The sequence below is a fragment of the Poeciliopsis prolifica genome, unplaced genomic scaffold (assembly GCF_027474105.1).
Source record: "Poeciliopsis prolifica strain line A6 unplaced genomic scaffold, Auburn_PproV2 SCAFFOLD018, whole genome shotgun sequence".
Classification (NCBI taxonomy): domain Eukaryota; kingdom Metazoa; phylum Chordata; class Actinopteri; order Cyprinodontiformes; family Poeciliidae; genus Poeciliopsis; species Poeciliopsis prolifica.
The window spans coordinates 6,509,654-6,532,495 of NW_026562393.1; the positions used below are offsets into that span (position 1 = coordinate 6,509,654).

Consider the following 22,842-nt stretch of genomic DNA (forward strand, 5'->3'; position numbering starts at 1 on the left):
CTGGGCATTTGTGTAATGAACTCAAGTTGGCATTTCCTTTTGACCAAAATATGCTGAAGTTAGTTTAATGGTCGTGATTTGGCACCAGGATGCCTAATAAGAGGAACACATATAAAGATAACTTGAATAATGCATATTTCTTTCTTAGCTCTTTCAGGAGATCCTAACTATGAAACTCAAAACCTTTTTCAAGAGCAGATAAGCAACAAGTCTGGTATTTTAAAATCTGTAGAGCTTTGTCATTTGTTTCTAAAGCTGCCTCTATCCCCTTTAACATATTTTGTCCAATAGAAACGCACATCTTTTTCTTGCTGACAATGTTTTCACCTGAAGCTGAATTACTGGAGTAACAAAAGCACGATAGCTCCATTTTCATATGACTTGTTGATCATTTGGCTCATAGTGTGTGTCAGTGTGTCCAGCGATCGTGTGTTGATAAGCTTTAAGAAAAGCTTGTTCTCATTGTTCATAAACCTGGTACTTTGCATTAAACATTGTAAAATTCATGGTGCAAAGGTTATCACTTAGATGAACAAAGAAATGAGCTGGTAGACAATCTTGATCACCCTTGACCCTGATTGGTTTGATTAGTATGTGCAATTAATTTCTGTTGAGCACAACACCTACCTATTAAATATGTTATGCTATAAGTATGGTTAATGCTCAACTATTCTGCCAAAATTTAATTAGCAGAGTCAATAGCCAGACCACTGGGGCAACCACAGGTGTCGAGGATGAAGAATAACGTTTCCCAGGTAAGAAACTAAATTTTACATTTTACTTCCTTTTTTGCGTATCTGCTTCCGTTTATAGCCCCAGATTGTGCTATAAAATAAAATCAATTTCATTGTGAACCTTTTGCAACTGGTAATCACTATGGATGCTCCCACCAGGTTTTTTGCTGCCAATTTCTGATTCAAGTCACCCTTGACGGCCGACCACCTATGATTGTTGAATAAATTTTGTTTTAATTAACTTCGGTTTCATTTAAACCATTTATGTTATCAGACTTGTCTCTTGAATGAGTGACGTTAACTGATGGAAGACCAGAGAAAAATAGACATGGGGCACATAACTATCCTGAGAATTAACTCAGAGATTTTATCTGCCAGTCTTCACAGATGGTATCTTCTGCACGTCTTTTTGAAGCTTCACTGATTTCTTCACAACTTGTTAAATTCACTCTTACTGTCTCGCTCTCTCCTTCACAGCAGAACATCTTGGCACACTAAAACCATTGAACAGACAGCTTATGTCTGCAATAACTCAATCATCCACCTCTCACTGAAATGGTAATGTGACACAATGGCACCAAACTGCATTACAACTGATATTATACACCACCATTGTATTAACAGTCAAATATGCTTTCAAATCTTATTTTTCAGAAAATCTATTATATGATTTGATGAACAGGGTGAAGGCTGAATATGAAAAATTGTCTAAAGAAAATTTAAAAGGCATCTGCCACATACTATTGGGTCTTAGATTTGGGATTTGGAATAATTGGTAATCTGGACAAATACCAGCTTTGCTCCTTGGAGTTTAAATAATTTAAAAAATAACTACATCAATGATTTTCAACAATTTAAATCTTTTGAGTCAGGGTTAGAGCTATCAATTAGTTAAAAGGGTAGCTACCCACCAATCAGGTGAAACTAAAACTTTTTAAATTAGAAGTGAAACATAAGAAGCCAGTAACGGTAGTCATTTTTCTTTCTCAAACATTAGATTTCAATCAATGCTGACAACTCCTATTTACTTTAGCTTTTTGTGGATAGCACAAAATCACAACAAATGTCATCTGAAGGTTCTTTACAAGGTTATTGAAATTGAAGTTATATTGAGTCCAACTTGGGCAGAATTAAAATCACATCAGTGCTTCTCAGTACACAGTCAGAATAAGACCCTGATACGATTACAAACTTCAGGTCAATCTAACTATAACTTGAAACCCAGTTTAACATGGCTCCTCACACACAAAGTAAAGATTAGGAACAAGTTATATGCACATCAGCAGATTTACTTACTGACACTTTTTAAAATGCGACTGAAAAAGCTTTTAAGCAGTTTATAGTCAATGTTTAATTTATTTCTTAGTCTATTTTTAAAACAATATCTAGAATTTTATAGTTAGGTATGAAATATGTAGATGCAACTCCATCAGTTTTGGGGTTACATCAGTGCATCAACTCTCCCCTAAAACAATGTTCCCTTACCAGTCACAACTTCTCCCTTTCCTCTTTGAGCCCTTGGTATTTTAAAATGTCACATATCCTTTTTTATGTTGCTTGGTATTACTACATAGGGCCAAATCTTACAACATAAAGAGTGAAAACCAGGTCACAGTAAAACAGAAATTTACTGTTATTTTAAAACAAATTGCAGAGATCACCTTTGAAACTGTATAATGTATTTTTGCAATTAACAGATAACACTGATACAGCAACATTCCCCATCTGTTTCTTAGACAAATGTATCCTTATTTTCCCTGATTTTGACATTTCCAAACAGCTGTCAAGATTTTCAAATCCATCCATAAAAAGCAGGGCGGAAAGTTTTAATTTATGAAAGGCAGTAAAACAAAGCAAAAAGAAGCCTTATACGAAAAATCCCCAGGAAACCAGGAAAGCTTTCAAAAACAGTCTGAGTCACAAAAACACTGCTATGTCATCAAAAAACTGCTTATTCTGCAGCAGATGTCAATATGATGCACATACTCACCCTGTAGCTTAAAAATAGCACTAGCATCATTGTTGCTGATTGTAATTAACATCCAACCTCCAAAAATGTAACTGATAATTTATCACATGTGAGTGAAATGCACTGTTGGAGCATTAGAACATACAAACTGGCTCATAGCGCTTTGGTTTGAGTGCATGGTTATATAACTCCTAATGCTATAAAATCAATGCTTGCAATCTTTATTACATTCACGGACATGTGTTGAATGCATGTTAATCTTGTGTACAGTTCAAGGATCACAATAGAGATGAGCCTAAATCAGCTCTTAAAAACACAGGCAAGGTTCTTTCCAAAATATGAAAAACAAAGTCACACAAGTGGAATGCGCCACCTTATGACTTTATACAGGAGGAAGCTTGAATCATTGCACATCTGGGCTGAAATGTCAAGCTGCTTAATTACACAGAAAAACCAGCTGAAGTCTTTGATCCAAGTATCAGATGAGAAACAGGAGGACGGTGTCAGATGAGATGTCTGTCCAGCTGTCTCCACTCCAGCAGGACGCACACTGAACCCATTTAAATCACCACAGACATGACCCTTTGATGTCCTTTTAAAATAAGTCCAATTCAAACTCTTCAGTTTATTACTACAAACCGCCAGTCAGTAAATAAGCTAGTAAATACAGCCTTCGCATACTATGTGGCTTCTTAATGTGGATAAAACGGTCTGAGTTAAACTGTGTGCATTGTTCCTATTTATCATCTCTGAGCAGACAAACAGGAAATATTAAACATTAAACATGACATACTGCTTGGACTGTTGGATTTCATTAAGCAGACGCTTTCCAGCTGTAAGTCTTCGAGGCAGCGAGGGAGGCCAGCGATAGAACACTTATTTATTCACTTTTTATGTGATTAAATTGACAAATATATGTGGTCCAACACGCATAGCTCCCTCGTGTTCTTTCTCTTCTTCTGGAGGCCCTCACATGTCTGTGAGGAACTGTTACATATACCCTGGAAGCATTTGTAAAATGAGGAAACACTGACATGTGAAAAATGCATATATTAATATATAACCTACTTGCACAGTTTCAGAAAGGTAACATTAATAGACAAATGATAAAGACCTCACTACACCACACTGCTCTATTTTACCATTTTTATGAGCGGGACTGCAAAGTTATCATCCCAAATGTTTGAATTTTTAACTCACCGTTTTGAAAGCTATCGTATATTTTGTCGTTCCTATAAAAAAAAAAGAATCAAGAAAATATAAGGATTAAATCCTGAGTAGCTAAAAAGATAAGGAGGCTTAAAAGTGGAAAAAATATTAAAACTTATTAGGCCTAAGGGTAAAAACTGCAATTAAATCTTAAAGATGCCTCATGGGAAAAGGCCAAATCACAACTTCTTGATTGAATTCAAGTCAGACTTGACTTTAATTTGTCATAGGCATTAATTTGTCCATAGACCAGGACATCAACATGTTGAGATTCTGCATTTTGTGCAGCCAAACTCTCTGGCAGTATATTCATTTCCTGATGTTTTACAGTCGTCTGTGTGAGAACAATTGTATTTCAACTTCAGGTCCATTCCAGATGAAATCTTTCAAAATGGAACATCAAAATTGCAAAGATTCTGTGTTAATTAGATTTAGAATAGTATAAACATCTTTTTAATACAGAAGATAAGCGGAAGATAAATATGATCTAAAGAACAAAACAAATTTTCAGCCTGCTGACACAGTCCGTCAGTCCCGTACTAAATAAACAGGATGAGGCTGAGGTGGACATTGTATTTAGATGTTTTGCCTCAGTGCAACAACTTCCATTAACATTACAGGAAGTTAAGAAATAACAGACTCCATGGCTACAACCCCCCATTTAGTAATCTTTTAGTCTTGGGTGGAGGACCTCCTAACACCAATTTGTAGCTTAGACATTTTAATTCATACTAGAATATAATGTAATTTCTGGAAAATTACACTTTCTGTCAGATGAAGTCCACAAATCACAAAAATATATATATATTTTTTTCCAATTTCATTTCTAACTGTTAATCGTGAAAAGACAACCTTAGTTTCAAATGTGATCTCTGTAGGTTGTTTTGGGCATGTTTCTAAAGGTGTGAATTGCTGTTAAACCTCCTGAGGAGTCGAGTCCAGGCTGCATCAAAGGTGTTAGACAGACCTGAGGTCACCACCTCTATTCAGTGTTGTTTTTATGGCTTCTTTCTCTCCTCAGTATATACATCTCTCATGCAAGGTTATCAAGGACGTCTTGGTTGGTTCTCTGGTAAAAGCTGTCTTTCGCTTCCTTTTAGTTTGGGTAGAACGCAACCTCTCAATAGATTTTCTGAAATGTGCAAAGCATAGAAAATTGTTCCCAACTTACCCAAGCACTAAAAAAGGCTTCTCTGCAATACAAACCCAGACCCATCTGCTGTGTTGCAGGGTGGATGCTCTTTGTTCACCAATACTTTCTAATAAACTGATGTTGCAATCAAATAGATGCTACATTTATATCAAAATTAACTAATCCATAAGTGAACATTTTATCAAATAGGTGACTTCTAGAGACAAGTGGTTGCACTGGAGATTTATAGAGAAATTAAAATAGAGAAGACTAAATAAAAAAAATAAAAAAAACATATGTATTATTTCTTCCACTCCACTTCTGGATGCTCCTTCGATATGGCCAGTCTCATTAAATTTAAATGAAATATTTGAAAGTTTGTGGCTGTAAAGATCTAAAATTTGCCAAACGTTCAAGTGCTATGAATACCGCTGCAAGGCGCTGTAAAAGATGTTTCCTCCAACTAATGATGATTCTTATATTAAGTGACAGACTGATGGAGCATTAAGGCTGAGCATTAAAACCTTCCTGTAGGAAATATTCTGCCTGTCATTTAGAGCATCATTAAATGAGGATTACAGCTGTCATAACAATGAGTTGCCTTTTATTTCCGAACATTGCACAAAGCAAACATTATGCTCCCTCTGTGGTTTTATCATTACAAGTACTGTTTCACTACCAGCTGTACGGAATGCGCTGTAGGGACACCATGAATACAGATCACACCCGTATATCAGCCGTTTTGTGTTGGTGTTGAGTTTGGTTCTCACACGAGAAACAAAGCAAGAGGAAGAAGGTTTATCACAGTGGTTAAACTGTAATGTGTTAAAAAAAAATGTGAATGTGACCAGGATTTGATACTGTGTGGCCTTGTCAGAGGCAGGTAAATACACCCTACAGGTAAACAAAGTCACGGCCCCAGGAGGGTTGTGGTCATCCTCTGTGTGACAAGCTAACAATGCCTGAAAGTTCGTTCTGTGGGCATCAATAGAGGTTTGAACTTTTATTCAGAAAGCTCGAAAGGTTCAGTCTGTAAATATAAGAAGCAGGATGGTGGTCATGTGCTTTTAGGCTGAAGAAGGAGTTCAGCATGCCTTCAGGTTCTGTTCCAGATTCCATCCACATCCCAACAGTGCCTTCTTGTTGACCCAATTTAAAAAAAAACAGACAAGAAAGAGTCATAAAGATAACAGTTATGAAGAAGCTGACAGTGAGGGAAGACAGAAAGTTTGATCAGGGAGAAATATTAAAGAAAGGTGAAGGAAGAGGGGACATGAAAGCGATGGCAGCTTTTCAAAGAGTGACAGAAGTGGAGGGAATGACAAAAATATAGAGGGAGACAAAGAAGAAGGGGTAAACAGAAGGAAAAGCTAAAGGCGCCTGGAAGAAGGGGGGAGGTGGGCCGAGCAGGAGGGAGGAGAGAAGCTCTGCTTCTCCTAATAAAGCAAGTGTATTTGAAAGGAGGTGCTGTGTTACCACAGAGAAAGAGGAAGAGAAGGCTGGAGAGAGAGAGAGAGAAAAGGGGAAACAGCAAGGGGCATAGGATAGAAAGAGCATTGTGTTACTGCTGAGAAAGGACCCATGTCTGCACAAAGAGGTAGGTGTACTGCTGTGACTGGGCGCAAGCGCAAGCTCTAACTAAAGTAGGAAATCCGTTTCTGTGAGCGTAACCAGTAGCAGGATGTACAAGCAGCATGTATAGACGTATATGTTGAGCATGTGGTGTATTTATCTGAAAGGCTTTTAGAGGATACTGTAACGGTTTGAAGCAGGTGTGTGACTTTTACAGAGTGTGTTATTGGAATCTTACAGACGACAGAACCATGTGCATGTTTATGGCGGTCTTGTTTTACTATGACTGAATTAGTGTGATGAGTGTTCTTGTTTGTTTTTATAATCCAGCCAGTGGCAGATGTTATTTGTTGGGGGTTGCCTTAAGTTTAATTGTCCGCATATGTTGAAAAAAAAAATCAAGTAGCTGAGTGGAGTTTCAGCTAAAGAATCTATTTTTGTGGAAAACATCCCATTAGCAGAGCTAACAGGCTCAGTTAAAAGTCTATAAAATAAACAGTATTTTTAAATATTCCTTTATCAAGCCTGAGTTATCTACCTCAAATGTTCAGTGGAAAAATTAAGCCATCAACAAAATACAATAATTTCTTATTTAGTAAAAAAAATATTTAATTAAAAGATCATTTTTAAATCTAAAAATGATGTATTTGATAAAATAAAATTGTGAACTGTATGTGACTTTAGGTCAAAGAGAAAGAGGGAAAAAAGTTCTTCAATGTGGTAGTTCCTGTTTATCATAAATAAATTTTTATAACAATAGTTAGAGTCTAACTAGTGTAGTAAGACACTGATGTCATGGTTTTTAGGACTTACTAACTTTTGGTCAAGCTCTATCTAACCTTCCAATCCAGATTTTGACTGATTTGTTTTAGACTGATTGAAAAGATAACAAAATTAAAAATAGAACCAGATTACAGAGCTTGTTCTTTTTACATTACAAATATGATAAAGGTGGGGCAGAGAAAGTACACATAACTGCAATAAATATTTCCAGATAATGCCATTTTAGAGCGATTTATCTATGATTTTTTTTTTAATAAAATAAAGGCGACCTAATTGCTATGGTGAAAAAGATATTTTAAGGTGTGTAAGAAAGATGAAAGTGAGAAACCTAATAATATTGCAGTGATTTGATGTGAAATTACCTTACAGATTTGACGCCAGCACACTAAACAAAAATTTCTAACTCTGGGTCAATTGCAATATTGCCATCACTTGAGATGCATACTGAGGATTTCCTGAGGGATACCTTTCTAATCAGCAACTTTCCTAAACCAAAACTAAAATAACCTTTGTTTCAGATATTTAAAATGTAATGTTCAGACAACCATGATTTTGTTTTTCAACCTAAAATTATTTCTAATTGGTCTGCTTCAAGCCATGTTTGCCCGGTTCTTAAATGTTACTGTCACCGACTTGAATCAAGAGGTTTAGGAGGAAACAGCAGGTTCACCCTCATTTGACTCTCTGGTTTCACAACTCCCATTTGTTTGGCATCCTATTCCTCTCTTTTCTATCTTACTATAAAGTATTTATCTCTGCTGGAAATTCAATACATGAATGTTTGCAATTTCATTAATTCAGAAAAAGAACGTGGAGGTAATTGTGTGATTGTCTGAGGTTACTTCAAGATGCGAGTGACTTGTGGTCAGATTTTTCATAATACAAACATTGCAAACTCAAAATTGATGCTTTTTGATCCCAAAGCAATTCTTCCCATATTTGTAAAAATATTTAATTTAGAAATGTCTCTTCCATGTCTAGCAAACTAATAATAATATGTTAATGTTAAATAATTCAAAATTCAAAATACTTTTTAAACTTTTTTAATAATCCCAAAGGGAGATTAAATGTTGTTTAAAAATCATATTATTCAAGGAGTTGTAATTGCTGATGGCAGATATAATCCCCTGTAGCAGTCAGTATTACAGGACATCTGAAAAAGCCTCTAACTTTTTTTTAAACATTGTTATACAGAGGATAGTTTTTTCTTTATTTTTTTAAATCCTCATTCTTTACACCATCAACTCCAGTGGTTCCAGTAGTCCCCAGAACAGACACAACTTTCTATCACGTTGTTTGAGCATTTTAATTCGTGGCTCTGATGCTGCTAGTCCAACAGGTGGTGGAAAAAGAGATTAGACTCATACTTCTGGAATTCATGCAGCATCTTACCGCAAACATTTAAAGTCTCCTCCTTCCCTTCACTGTTGCGTCTCCTGACATTTGACTTTTTGCTTAAATGTTCAAAATGTGATTTAAACTGAGTTTCTAGCAGGATACAAACATTTGTCTTCCCCCTGGTTTCAGTGCTGTTGACTAACATGTATTACTCTGTAATGACCGAAGACAGAACATGTCAACACAAAGTTGTTATGAGCTGTTTGTCCTAACCACCAAAGAGCACCATAATTTTAGAACCTGCCTTACAGGCAAATTATTGTGATGTCTTCCTATCATTACAAAACCCCACTGATGATCCACAGCTCTGTCATTTCCCGACTCACTGCTGAATGTAAAGGAACTCTATTCAGAACGTCTCTCATTCATCAGATCTTGCCCTCAGGAAAACAGTTAGAAGATCAGATCATCAAGAGTGAAGTCATGAAGTCTTCAATTGAGCAAATATATGTGCTAGGTTAATAGAACACTACTTTTTGTTTGAGTGGGTGCAGGTCTCACGTTCGTTCTTGCAAGTAAATGTCATGTAACTTTAAATGTTTTAATTGTAACCTGCATGCTTGTTAAATAAGACTGTTTTGTCTGGTGTCATATGTTACACAACTTTTATAGGTTAGAATTAGGGTTTAACATTTAGAAATGTTAAACCCTAACATTTAGGGAATTGTCCAGGCATGTGGTAAGCTGTTATCATTAGGGGAGAGGATTTGAATAAAGATATGTTGTTCATTTACATTATCGTCATGTTCACTCCACAAAATAGGTCATATAAAGATAAATATACATTCTTGAAACACAATTTTAGGGACTTAGTTTGCTCAAAGCTGACCAAAATATTTAGACAAGACTCTTGACATAGATAGAGTTTCTAACAAATGTTGTTTTGCTCTTGCTTCTCCTGCACCTCTTCTCTTTGATTATGTCAACATTAGGGACATCCCAGTCTGAAGTTAACGCTTCAGTTTTTGTTAAGAGAGGTCGGAAATGGAAACACTGGCGAAATCCTTGCGCAAGTGTGTCTTGACCTAGAAGCATGTTTTGAAGCCAGTTTTTGGCAACAGGATCATTTTAAATGGTAGCCACTTCTCTTCACTTCTCTTCACTGTTTGAGATCCATTATGAAAACATGGAACAGATGAGGTCTTGGACTGATCTGAAGTCACAGACAGGTAAAAGCATTATGCAAAAAGAGACTAACTTAGAAGTGTGGGTGTATCCCACAGGTCTGTGGATATTCCAAAAGAGTTCCTTTATGATCTCATGCATTAAAACTCCTGCTTGGCAGAGCCCTTGTTCTCTGTCTCAACAAGCGTTTTTGAGACCAACTTTGCTGCCAAACGTGTCAGGAAGCAGAGATGAATAATGTTGACCTACATGCACTTTAATATAAATTTAGTTTAAATATTTCAAAATGCCCATTTCTTAGACTTGAAAACAATTGTGAGGAACACTGAAATATTAATTCGATGAGCATCACATTTCTGCTGTAACCACTGACAGTGATGCACTTTGAGTTGTACTCTATTAAGGCTTAAAATGGTAGAAAACTGTTATCCATACAAAGACACATTGTTTCCTCAACAGCAAATAAATTCCATGTATCCTCATGCATTTATAATGTGCAATGGATAGGATCTGCTGCATAAATTAGGACCACATATGGAAAACACGTGATTTCATTCTTTTTTATTATAGCTGCAAGTCTTGGAGGGACATTTTGCTGGATTTCACAAGACTGATGTTGCAAGATGGACGTCAGACACATTTGCTGACAGGGTCAGACGCAGTGCTTAAATCAAAGCACAGCTCTAGTTTATGTTGGATGGTGTCTGGGTTGTATTTCCTCTTTTTTTGTTATTGTTTTTGTTTCTTTTCATTCCAGAAAGTTTATGTAATTGTTTAAGACATTTTGAAAAATAATTCAAGTCTAATTTAGCTATAAAGAAAATTATGAGTAGAAAAGCACAGATCTCGATTATCTGAATTTTGTGGCCAATTTTCATTTTTTGGCAAAACTTTGGCCTACACAGATTTTTATTTTTATTTTAATTTTTTTAGCTTAATCCAGTTGTACTTTAAGACAACTTAAGAAAAGCATTGAAAATATTTATTTGTGCTATATAAGTGAAAAGAACTGAATTGAACATTTGCAAACAATTTAAATTGGTTTTCCTAAAATTAAATGTACTTTTGAAAATTCAGTGTCCTAAACAGCAAGCTAGCCAAAGTTTGTGGTTCTCACAGTATTCAAAAGTCATTCAATGGTTGTCTTTGTTTTTCTTTCTTAGCCTGAAGTTAAACAATCCAAATCACCATTGATAATTAAACACATCCAGTAGTTTCATCAGCCAGATAAAAGGTTTCATTGTTTAAGTGACTCACTTGTAACAAGTCCAATTCATTACTTGTGGTTTTGTTGTATCAATACTTGCAGACTGAAGTATTATGCATTACCACTTACGCACAACCAGTTACAAAAAGAGGGTCATAAGTGGCTCACTTTTATTAACAAATGCTCTGCAAAGAGATGCTGCATTTCATATTTTAAATTGTTACACTATAGTTTAGAAAATGTGTTGATTTTAGACTGTATGAACTGTCCAGATTGAAGTCAATAGAGTCATGATTTTGTACGTTTTGAATGTCAGAGGGACCGCAATTGCCCCAAAACTGCAACATTCTGTTTTTAATAAATCACCTGACCCTCTGACAGGTTGAGCAAGTTTAATCATAGAATCATATCAAATTAGTCGGTGAATGTGTTTTTAATAAAAAGGCCCACAAGCTCTAGATCTTTCCTGGTAAACGGATCTTGATGAATTGTGTTATACTTCTGGCTTAAAGTTGATTCTTGTCATCAAGGAGCAAAGGATATGCTCACACAGCTTTTTACAATTTTCCCAAAAACCGTAAAAAGGCAAATTAACACAAAATAATAAGCAATCAGCTCAGTTTTTTAAGTCATTAGAAAAAAAAACATCTCCAAAAATTAAAGCCCACTTAATCTATTTTTTTTAGAAAAATTAGAAGGGGAAAGCTGACTGTGTGTCTCCTATGTGTGTGTAAGCACAAGGGTTTGTGTATTTTGAGATGTGAGGCCAGGAGGAGAAATAAACAGCAGGACCATCTGTGAATGGATCAACATATCTGCAGGCAAGTCATGTTTTGAGTCTGCACCAAAGTCAGAACATGCAGACACACGCACAACCAAGAAGAAAAGGGAATTCCTATCCGTCAGTGAGATGACATCACAACCTCCTGGTGATAAAAAGAGAGCCAAACAAGGGAGTCCCCGCTTTCCCCCGCTTCCCCTCCCACCTCAACGTCCTGCGGGGAGAACAAACAGTTAGAGCATGTGGCTCTCGTTAGTTTAGAGAACTTTTAAGGAGTTCATGCTCGCACGAGAGCTTCTTGCCCATCAACAAACGCTTGGCGAGCTGCGTTTCCACAGTGACCAGTTTTACTGCCCCAGGAAGGGGAGGAAATGCCAAACTCAGACTGGAGAACTGCTCCGACAGCACTGAGTTTTATTCTAATCCTGTCTGGACACGGCTGAAAACCTCACCTTTATCGCTGTCATTTCCCTATGTCATTTCCCTCCTGCGCCTGTCTTGTCTGTATTTTCTCTCTCTCTCTCTTCCCTCCATTTTTCTCTCTCGGCATCCACTCCCCTTCGTTCACTATCATTGCCAACTTCACTGACAGAGGTAAGTGAAGCTCTCTCTGTGTTTGCGACTGGCTTGTTGTATTGCAACACTTTAGGTTTTGGAGTTTCTGTGAGGATAAAGGTCATGGTTACAATCAGAGCTGCAGGTTCTGCTGATGCAGTAGAGCAGAGCTGCTTCTCGCTCATATTTGTACTGAGTTATTCGCACAGAACACTGTGCTGGGAGCTGTTTGACAGCTGTCTTCTGCCAGTTTGTAATATGCAAGCATATGTATTTCTGCGTGTGCATGCAAGTGTGCGTAATTCAGGTTTTAAAGCACTATCTTACACATCAGTCTGGGGTAAAGTAATAGGATACAAACAACCTGTTCTTTTTAAATACTCTAATGACAACATTGCTGCACATGAGGCCATTAATCATACAACAAAAGTTTTGAAAAGGAAGTAAAAACAGCTCAAATTTTCCCAAAATGTTGCTGTGTATTTCTGGTTAGCTCACTGATGGAAGGCTGCTAGAACATTCATGCAGAAGTTGCAAGAAAAATAAATGTAGATATTTTAAAGTTGCAAAAATAGCCAGTCATGGACTGGAAACTAAAGAAGCATAACAATCAGCTTTTCTGATAAAGTGATAAAATAAGATTGTTACACCTTGAATCTGTGTGCAATGAATGTTAAAAAAATATGCAAATATGTGAGACCCCCTCTAAAAATCCTCATAACTCCCTATTTTAATAGTTAAAACACGAAATATACTTTAAGATTCAATAGTATGCACAGCAGAAACTGTCTTAGCACTACTGTAAAAGCTGACATCTGCAGCTAATCAGTGATAAGGAATATAATTGGAACTCCTGGCCTTACTGCTTTGGAAATGTCAGCCCATAATGCGTCAAGTTGCACAAAGCCTGCATTTTCTTTCAAATATTTTACATATGCTCTAAGGAAAATCCTGCCAATAGCTAGATTTCTTGCAGTAAACTTTAAAGTCATGTTTGACAGGAAAATACTGAACATGAATAGGCAGGTGTCCACTGTATTTTGCTTACATCTATGTATCAGAACAAATAACTGTTATATATTACATTATTGTAAATATGTCCAAATTATAAGATTATTTTGATTATTTTAGCAGTCAATAATAATATTTTTTTTATTATAAATATATTGGAGGGAATTATCTCCCTTGTGCTGTGAGATCTGTTATTACAGGTAGCGTGTTCCAGATAAATGGAGAGTGATGGTGGCATGATCAGGTGATGCAAATTCAGTTACTCTATGAAACCATGGCAGATGTAATCCAGATGAAGCCAGAGAGAGAAGTAGCAAACCGAAAAGTATTTATTTTAAAATGTATATCTCAAATAAGAAGCTGTTTAAGATTAATAACTCCTTAGTGGCACATATCTAAACATGTCTTAACAGGTCTGCATAGTCCTAATAAAACCATCTGTTTGATTTCAGCCAACTGTTTCCCTATGCTGTCTAAACAGCTAAGCTATTGTTGAATCGAGGTCTTTAAACTCTTTCCAGAGTGGAAATCCTGTTGATCCTTCAGCATTACTCAAATACTTCAGTGGAATAAAATCTCAAGTGTTTTGTGTCTGAGATAACTAAGTCTCCCCTTGAATAAATGAAGAGAATGGAGGGAGTTCAGACGCACCAAATCAAAAATCCATCTACAACCCTTGGTTACAAACAAAACAATTAAACACAATACGCAACCTCCAACAGACTCCCACATGCTGTGACTTCAACATCTGGATGCAAGATTGGATAACATTTCCCCCCTAAACCTATTTCCAATGTGTTCCCGTCTACCCCTTTTCTCTCCTCTTCTGCCGTTTCCTTCCTGTCTCCCCGTTCTGTCTGTCCGTATTTCCGCCCCCGCTCTCAGAGATGAAAGAGAAAAACCCCTGGCACACGCCGCTGACCATCATCATCACTGTGATTGGTGTCATAGCGATTGTTGCCCTGGTGACAGTTGCGGTTTTGCAGAACAGACCTGTCCTCCAAAAGTACAAGGTATGTTAAAAGACATTCTTGAAGTGTGGCGGTCATGTTGGGGAGCAGGCCTAGCCTAAAACCTGTCTACCAAATTTGGTATGCAGTCAGTATGACCTTAACTTTTCAACCTGCGCTATTGATTTTAGGAATGCACAAGCAAATACGCCCAGCAGATGCTGATAAGATAAATCCTTGTTTTTTGTCAGAGTTTGATCTCCTAAGATACCTAATTGTAGTGGTTATCATGCATTTACTTGATGATTCTTTTCCTGTTTCACAAAACTTTGATGTAACTCTAGAATATTTGTCTATGTGTTATGTAATCACTACAAGTGAGATTCAAAATGGCACATCTGTAAGGAACTGTTTCAGAATTAATGACTCAAACAGCATAAACAGAAATTCCTCCTCCTGTCTCCGCTCAGTATGGGATTGTGCTCGACGCCGGCTCTTCCCACACAGCTCTTTATATCTACGAGTGGCCAGCAGAGAAGGATAACAATACTGGAAGAGTTGAACAGAAGCATTCCTGCAAAGTAAAAGGTAAGGCATATACAGCAAAAGCTGTGCATGCAGAATCTTGAATCATTTAATACTACACTACATAATTTCGAATGAATATGAATAGGGTCCATGATATCAGAATAAAATCTGATATGGGGTAATATTGGTGAATGTTGTGATAATGATATGAATTGTGATAAACAACCAAGCCTTGAAGTCTTTCTGCGTTGGCTCAAGAGCAAAAAAATGCAATATACCAAGCAAACGAGGAAAAAACCTAAATTAACTGCTTCCATTTCAACAAGGCTTTCCTGGAAAACGTGCTTCCGTCTAAAATCTGTTGCTTTAGCAGTGAAACAGCTTAGTTGTATTTTCTTAACAGCTTCATTAGCCTCTGTAATGTTTTATGCTGGATTAGCAATAAGGGTCAACTACTTCTTTAAATTGGTTGGTTCACGAAAAAGAGTCAGCGTATAATCATAATCAACAAAGTTTCATTAGGATTGAGAAGCTCAAGATGCATGAACACAAGTCTTACTCAATTTTGATGTTGCTGCTAAACAATCACCAAATAAAAGGTAATCATTAAAATGTTTATTTTCATATTGTTATTGGAAAGCACATTTCCAGGCCCATGCAACAAACAAACTGAGTTCCCATAGAAACACTTTATTGAATGTTGTGACATGTGTGGATGTACTTTTGTGTTCTCCATCATCTCACATATAAAGACAGCAAAAGGGAGGAGCATTAGCATCATCTATGAATCATTTAATATCCTGGGTGTTAAGAGCACTAGGAGTGAGAGTATTTAATAACTTCAGGATTTGATTATCACGCAAAATGTTATGATGCTATTGTAAATCATAGACACATCTAGCTCAATAGTCTGCCAGTTAGTGCTGACAGGTAAACTTTGGCCGTTTTACTTCCTCCTGGAGGTGGAACCATGTAAAAGAGTTCCTCAGGTTTTAAAAAAAAAAATGTGGTGATTAAGGACTGTGTTCTCCTTTTACTTTCCGACTATGGCACATGAAGTTAAAATTTTCGTTCCTCAATATTATGTCACCAATTAGAATAAAATGTTTGTTCATCAAGTCAGAATTGTTCTTGTTCACATCTCAGTATATTGTGAAAGAGATTTTATCTCACATCCCCAATGAGGTATGAAGCAACAAAATGAGCAGCACCTTTGGCAAAAGCAGCCAAAGGATCAGCAGTCTTCATTAAACAAAATGGTAGAATGCTTGACTCATAGTCTGACTATTAAAAGCCCAAAATCATTTGCGATCCAAACAGTAAACTGATCCCTGACCCTCAATGCTGTACAAAACTTTTTGGACTAGATTTATTAAAGTAAAAAGAAAACATGTATTGTGCATCCAATTTGTTGTCTTTTTAAATCACTGAGTCTATAAAGAATGACCCAAAGATAATAATCTGCATGCCCAATATTAATTTATGCAAATATCTGACTGAAACTGCATATGAAGTAGTTTTAGTCAGTTTCACTAAAGTTCTTTAGTGATTGGTAAACAGAAAAAATGGGCAGCCATTATGGGTTTTATAAGCACTGATAAGTTAATAGATAAAAGACGGTTGAAATAAAGACATCTTGTGACAGAAAGTCCCGCAGCAGCAAAACACACAGTTTGAGGGTTTTGCTCATAAAATCCAAGAAACCAGAAAAGTGGTAGCTGAAAATACTTCAAATTTTAACTTGAACAGCTGCAACAGGTCAGATTGTCCATATTACATCCTGCTCACCACTTGAATGTCTCTGTCATGATTACCATGTAAACTGGACCATTAAGCAGAGAAACAAGATGTCCTCATGATCTGGCTTTGCTTAACATCTTGTGAACAAGGTCAAATTAAGTTAACACTTTAAATCACAAACTGACCAGAAAAACCTGTGAAATATTTGTTTCTTCCATGGATCAGAACAGGGGGCAACGTTCTTCAACCGTGTCTAATTCACAACAGCTTTTCAAAGACCAACTAACTGTAAATCAACTCAAGTCTGGCCTTTTCGTTGCCATCTGTGGAAAATTATAGCAGATCGTTGTCCAAATATCCAAACTATGTAGATCTTCCTGTTTCTAAAGATTTCAGCTTCCTCCTAAAATTGAATTATTGTTGCAGGTAAAGGTATCTCAAGCTATGCAGCTGAACCAGAGAAAGCTGGAGAGTCACTGACAGAGTGCATGCGAGAAGCCGAGATGCAGGTTCCCTCAAGAAGACACCAGGAGACCCCGCTCTACCTGGGGGCTACAGCTGGAATGAGACTGCTGAAGTAAGTTCAACACATGACTACATATCTGTAATGCAACTTAAAACAAGATTTTAAAAAATAAACAGATTTGAAAGCCAGTTCTCACAAGCCCCAAAACACATCATGGCAACATGGTTATGGTCCAGTCAAGCAGAAATGTACATAAATTAATCTCTGTGGTAGTTCTACCAATAACAGAAATCCTGAACTACTGATGAGCTAAACTCTTATTAAATTTGCTTGCAATTTGTAAATAAATTGATACCTGATGCAAAGGTTTTTTTTGTGAATATCCAAAACACTATACTGAACAATAAATACTTATAAGAGGATAAAAAAGTAACACAGAGAGCTGATCCAGAAGTTTATTTCTCAAATATAGGTTTTAATGGAAATTTTAAATTTAGCACTTAGTGAAACTAGTATTGATGGGTTAGCGTGTGCTGCCAAGTTGAACTTCCCAGTAACATGTCTGTTGCATTGTGTGCATTTGTGTACAAAGGGAGACTTAGTTCTTCACATGTAACCACCAACATAATTCCATGAGACTCAACTCTTTAGTTGTATTTGCTTTGTAAAGAGGAAAATCCAGCTATCCGCCTTTTCCACTTACAAATGTTGTGATTTATGTCCGTGCAAACTTTAGTGACAGGGAAATAAATATCTTGCTGCCAAAGCAATTTTAAATGATACAGTCCGTTCATTATTTATGGGCAGCTGCATTGTTTTGAATTATGCATGTGACTCACTGTATGAAATTGCTGATGGTGTGTGTGTGTACGTGCAGTATAGAGAACAAGGCGGCATCAGACAAGGTGTTTGAGGCTGTGGAGAAAGCCCTGCAAAGATTCCCTTTTTCGTATCAGGGGGCAAGAATACTCAGCGGGCAAGAGGAGGGCGCCTTCGGCTGGGTCACCGTCAACTACTTGGATGATCGTCTCAAACAGGTTTGTCAACAGATCCGGATACAGATCAACGCAAGTCTGTCAAATTTGAACGTTTTTTTTTGTGTGTGTGCAAGGGTGTCACCGCTGTGCAATGACTTCATTTCCCTCTTGTTTTTCCTTCAGGGTCTAGAAACAACGGGGGCTCTTGACCTGGGTGGGGCCTCAACTCAAATCAGCTTTGTACCTCGTGAATATGACATTTCAGAGTCACCAAGCAACTCTGTGGCTTTCCGACTCTATGGAAATGACTACAATCTGTACACTCACAGCTTCCTGTGCTATGGGAAGGACCAAGTGCTAAGAATGGCTCTGGCACATCAGACTCAGGTAATCCTTTGAGGTTTTTAAATGTTCAAACTTCATCCTGTGATTTTCAGTGACTTTGGGTAAAATGTAGAGCAATTTTTCCAAATACCTAAACATATTTCCTGTGTCCCTTTCTTGATCTCTTTCCTAGTCAGGTCCAATAACAATGTCTGATCCGTGCTTCCACCCAGGCTATTCAATGACAAAGAATTACAACACCCTGTATGACAGCCCATGTGTCTTAGAAAGGAAACCAAAAGAAGCTCCTTTAAACTTCACTCACAGAGGAGCAGGAAACTTTTTACAATGCCAGGAAGTTGTCAAAAGTCTGTTTAACTTTATGTCCTGCAAATACACTAAATGCTCTTTCAACGGGATCTTCCAGCCACCTCTGCAAGGATCATTTGGGGTAAAGTAGTTCAGATGTTTTGCGTTTTTCTAGCAGTTCACACATCATATGAGTAATTTCTCTAGAGGTCTACAACATTTCTGCATTTTATGATAACATTTTTACTGCATGACTTTTTCAATTAAGACTTAAATCCTTTTCAAAAGAGACTAAACAATTTTTTTCCATCAAACAGACTGGTTACTGCACCTTTAAAATACGTGAAAAAGGCTCTGGGGTGCTTCTACCAACACAGTTCAAGTGTTAGTACTCAAGATTAGAAAAACGTGGGAATTCAAAGTTTTAATAAATAGAGGGAAACAAATCAGTTTTGTCAGTATTTGACTAGACAAACACTGATCAGAGCCAATCGGGGGAAAATTGGCCAATTCCAGTCTCTTTCCCAATCACTGTTTTAATTGTTAAATGATTACTTTTCCTAAACTTGATAGATAAAAAGGAAAAACAATTAAATCAGAATATTTTTATTGGTTGTCGTCGTCTTGCATGATCCCACCTCCTGACGATCGCAGTTCTTTTCTCTGGCCCAGCAAATACATGACATAACACCAGTATTTTATGTGAAAGATAGCAATGAAACAGATTTTTTTTTTAGATGGTGCTAATGAAATACAGCTGCCAATTTATTTCTGAAACCAATTTCCTGGAAATATCTCTCACCATTGTGTGTCAGTTCTATTTTCAGACATATTTTGTAAAACATTAAAGTTTTTAGAGAAAACAGTGAAGTAAACATAATTTCATTTCAAAAAGTAAACTAAAAACCTAACATTTTTATAAGCCAATTCTCTAAAATTCTCCTGGCAGCAAACATAATAAATCGGTATGTTAGCCTTGTTTGTCAAATATAAGAATAGAACAAAAGGGCAATGCTTCATTCTTCTAAATATAAAGCTCATATCCTTTTTCCCATTTCCTCTCTCATTGTAGGCCTTCTCTGCGTACTACTTTGTGATGAACTTCCTCAACCTGACTGATACTTCCATCCCATTGGAAACTGTGAAGAAAAATCTAGCAAACTACTGTGCAACCCCATGGAATCAGGTTGGGCCATATTTATTTATTATTACATGCTGAAAACTGATGTGCAGTATTAATGCATTTCCACTATTTAATAAACTCCTCCAGTATTTTCTGTCCTGTGCATTGATAATATCCCAACATTTAAATTGTTTAAACAGATAAAGCAGCAACACACAGATGTTAAAGAGAAATACCTGGCTGAATATTGTTTTTCTGGCACATACATCCTCACACTGTTGACAGAAGGATACGGCTTCACTACGGAGACTTTCTCCAAGATAAAATTCATCAAAGAGGTCAGTAGATCAGCATCCACACTTTCCTGTTCCACACATTCAAGGCCAATGCCTCCCTTCATACTTCTGCTCCACCCTGTTATATCCTCACTGTCAGCAATGTCCTTAAACTAGAACTTTTAATGGAAAAACTACTCGGTAGGTATTGATTGGTATAAGGTTCTCATGGTATAATAACTTAAGTAAAATACAATTTTTGTATGGTATAAATACCTAAAATGAAACAGCTTTTCTTTCACATTGATTTTTTTTAACTGCTGGAAAAAGAAATATATTTACTACTGACTGCACCAGATCAAATAGCTTTAGCTTGAATACTGTACTTGACCAGACAAATATTTCTAACTGAGCAATACATTTCTTTACTTCGATTACAAACATATAAAAAGAAACGAATCATTCAACATCCACACACTAACTTGAACCAAACTGTGATATAGAAAACACAAAAGTAAAGCTACAGAAAACAAGTTAAAATAATAATTTAAGGGGAAGCACAATAAGATGTCACCCAACTGACCATTTTATCTTGATTTAAAACACTGGAATTGCTTAGCGAACTTTTGTTTACATCTCTTGATATTTATTATGACATATACATTTCCTCCAAATTTACTGATATTTTCCAGTAAATGGAAGACATTTCCATTTCTATCAAAGCACAAACTTTAGACATGAATGTATTTCAACACTTGAAGCATCTAAATCATTCCCTAATGACTCACAAAAATCCCACATCATTCTTGAATGGAGTGGAGATCACAAGAAAACAGATGTGCGACACCCAGAGCAACCACACTGTGGTGTAAAAACGTCACAAACAAACATCACATGACAATATGGGGGGAAATGAACCAATGAATATACCGGTAAATAGGACCACATTTAGCGGAAATATCCAAGAGAAACTAAAAGTGTTCAAACGCTGTTCAACAAAACAACATCAAAGCAAAAGCGCTGACCGACACCGTTTGCTGTGAGCATGATGGTGACAAAATATGTAAAGAAATAAACAATTAAAACAAATTATTTACTGCACTTAAGCATTGACTGCAACCTACCAGAGAAGGGTCAGGTCAAATTGTGCGTGTGCCCATTCTGGTAAATTTGATAGGATTTAAAAAAAAAAAGAAAAGAAAACGTCAGGCGACATCAAGAAATGTGAAAAACAAACAAAAAAGGGGAACTACTGATGGTGATCCGAGGCAAACGGAAACACGCTGATGTGTCTAGTTCTTAAATGACAATTTGGGGATTTCTGAAGAGGATTTGGGTCACTATTCCCAAAGCTCTGGATTTTTCTCCTCAGAATTTTGAACTTAATATCAGATTTCTGGCTTTTTTCCCACAAAACTGATTTTATTATTATTTTTATTATTGAGCTTTTATTTCTGTTGCCTATAATTATTATGACTTACAATTAATAAAAACCAAAAGGGAAGATAACTCTAATTTTATAAAACTACAATTTTGTCACCTTCCTAAAATAATGGCCCAAGTAATTTTTTGACAAAATTGATTTCTTTGTTGTTGTTGTTTTGTTGTTTTTTTTATTATTACTTTGTCAAAATCAGTTTTGGAAATAAATGACTTAGGTTATTACTTTGGGAAAGAAACTAACTATATTAGATCATTTAAAACAAATCAATGAGTTTTGACACAAATGTTGTCCTACATGCATTTCACTGTGTATTTATAAAACACTTGGTTAAGTCTCCTTCTTTATTAAACTACTGGATCAATCATATCTGGTTCATGATCTGCTTAGCACAAGGAATGGGACAGTTGTTGTGGCTGCGTTTATGTGTGTGAGAATAGGCTTTGGATCCCTGTTGGTTGTGCATTTTTGAACACACAAAAACTTAACATTTTGTAAACACAAGAAATATATCATTCTGCATGTAACATATGCCCATTGCACATGAAAGTGTTTGAATTAAATTACAGCAACTGAGATGCATCTTTAAGCATTCAAGCTTGCTTGAGTGTACTGTCAGAGTATTTAAAGTTTTCCTTGGTGTGGCGTTTTCAGATAAAAGGCAGTGATGCAGGCTGGACACTGGGCTACATGTTGAACCTGACCAACATGATTCCAGCAGAGGCTCCAGATTCACCCCCACTCCCACACGCTGGCTACGTCTCCATAGTCACTGTCATCGCATTGCTGCTTTTCGTCCTTTTCATCCTCAGCTTGCGTCCTGTCTGGCCCAAATGCTCCAAGCAACCACAGATTGTATAAACACAACAAAGTATCCATGTCTGAGTGCTGTGTCAGGAACATCTGCAAACAGTTGTGAGTGTGTGTTTGTGTGGGTGAAAGGTCATGTGACGCTGTCAAATATGGTCCTGCAACTCCTGCTGTTTCAAGGATTTTTCAGAAGGGCATACGTTTTCACTCATCAGGAGAGTGAGACGTCTGACTGAAGGACATTTTCTCAACTTAAATATGGGGCTTGGACTTGAACGAGCAAAACTGAATGCATGTGTGCATCCGCATTGGCATGCATGTCTGTGTCCTGAATTATGCTGTGAATATGTAACTGTATAAATAAAGTAACCCGAGTTTATATGAAAAGTGCCTTGTAAAGAAGTTACACCGTCGTCTTAAACT

At 36.7% G+C, this 22,842-nt stretch overlaps 1 protein-coding gene across 2 annotated transcripts; it reads left to right on the forward strand.

Moving 5' to 3' along the window:
• The first annotated feature begins 6,252 nt into the window (after positions 1-6,252).
• Positions 6,253-22,806, forward strand: entpd1 (ectonucleoside triphosphate diphosphohydrolase 1). 2 transcript variants are annotated; one of them, XM_055042829.1, is made up of 10 exons: positions 6,253-6,641; positions 14,362-14,489; positions 14,897-15,014; positions 17,121-17,271; positions 18,038-18,197; positions 18,321-18,524; positions 18,655-18,912; positions 19,843-19,956; positions 20,094-20,231; positions 22,264-22,806. In XM_055042829.1, exons 1-10 carry the CDS (start codon positions 6,626-6,628, stop codon positions 22,468-22,470), a joined length of 1,494 nt encoding a protein of 497 aa, XP_054898804.1. In that variant the 5' UTR covers positions 6,253-6,625; the 3' UTR covers positions 22,471-22,806. The 2 variants fall into 2 exon arrangements, with proteins under 2 accessions (XP_054898804.1, XP_054898803.1); XM_055042828.1 differs by lacking the exon at positions 6,253-6,641 and adding an exon at positions 11,904-12,504.
• The last annotated feature ends 36 nt before the right edge of the window (positions 22,807-22,842 follow it).

Excerpts from the sequence above, each read along its gene's own strand:
- entpd1 (XM_055042828.1), top strand. The coding sequence starts at position 12,384 with ATGTCATTTCCCTCCTGCGCCTGTCTTGTCTGTATTTTCTCTCTCTCT. Across the intron at positions 17,272-18,037 it reads GCTGGAATGAGACTGCTGAA|TATAGAGAACAAGGCGGCAT; the intron begins GTAAGTTCAACA and ends GTGTACGTGCAG. Across the intron at positions 18,525-18,654 it reads CTCTGGCACATCAGACTCAG|TCAGGTCCAATAACAATGTC; the intron begins GTAATCCTTTGA and ends TCTCTTTCCTAG.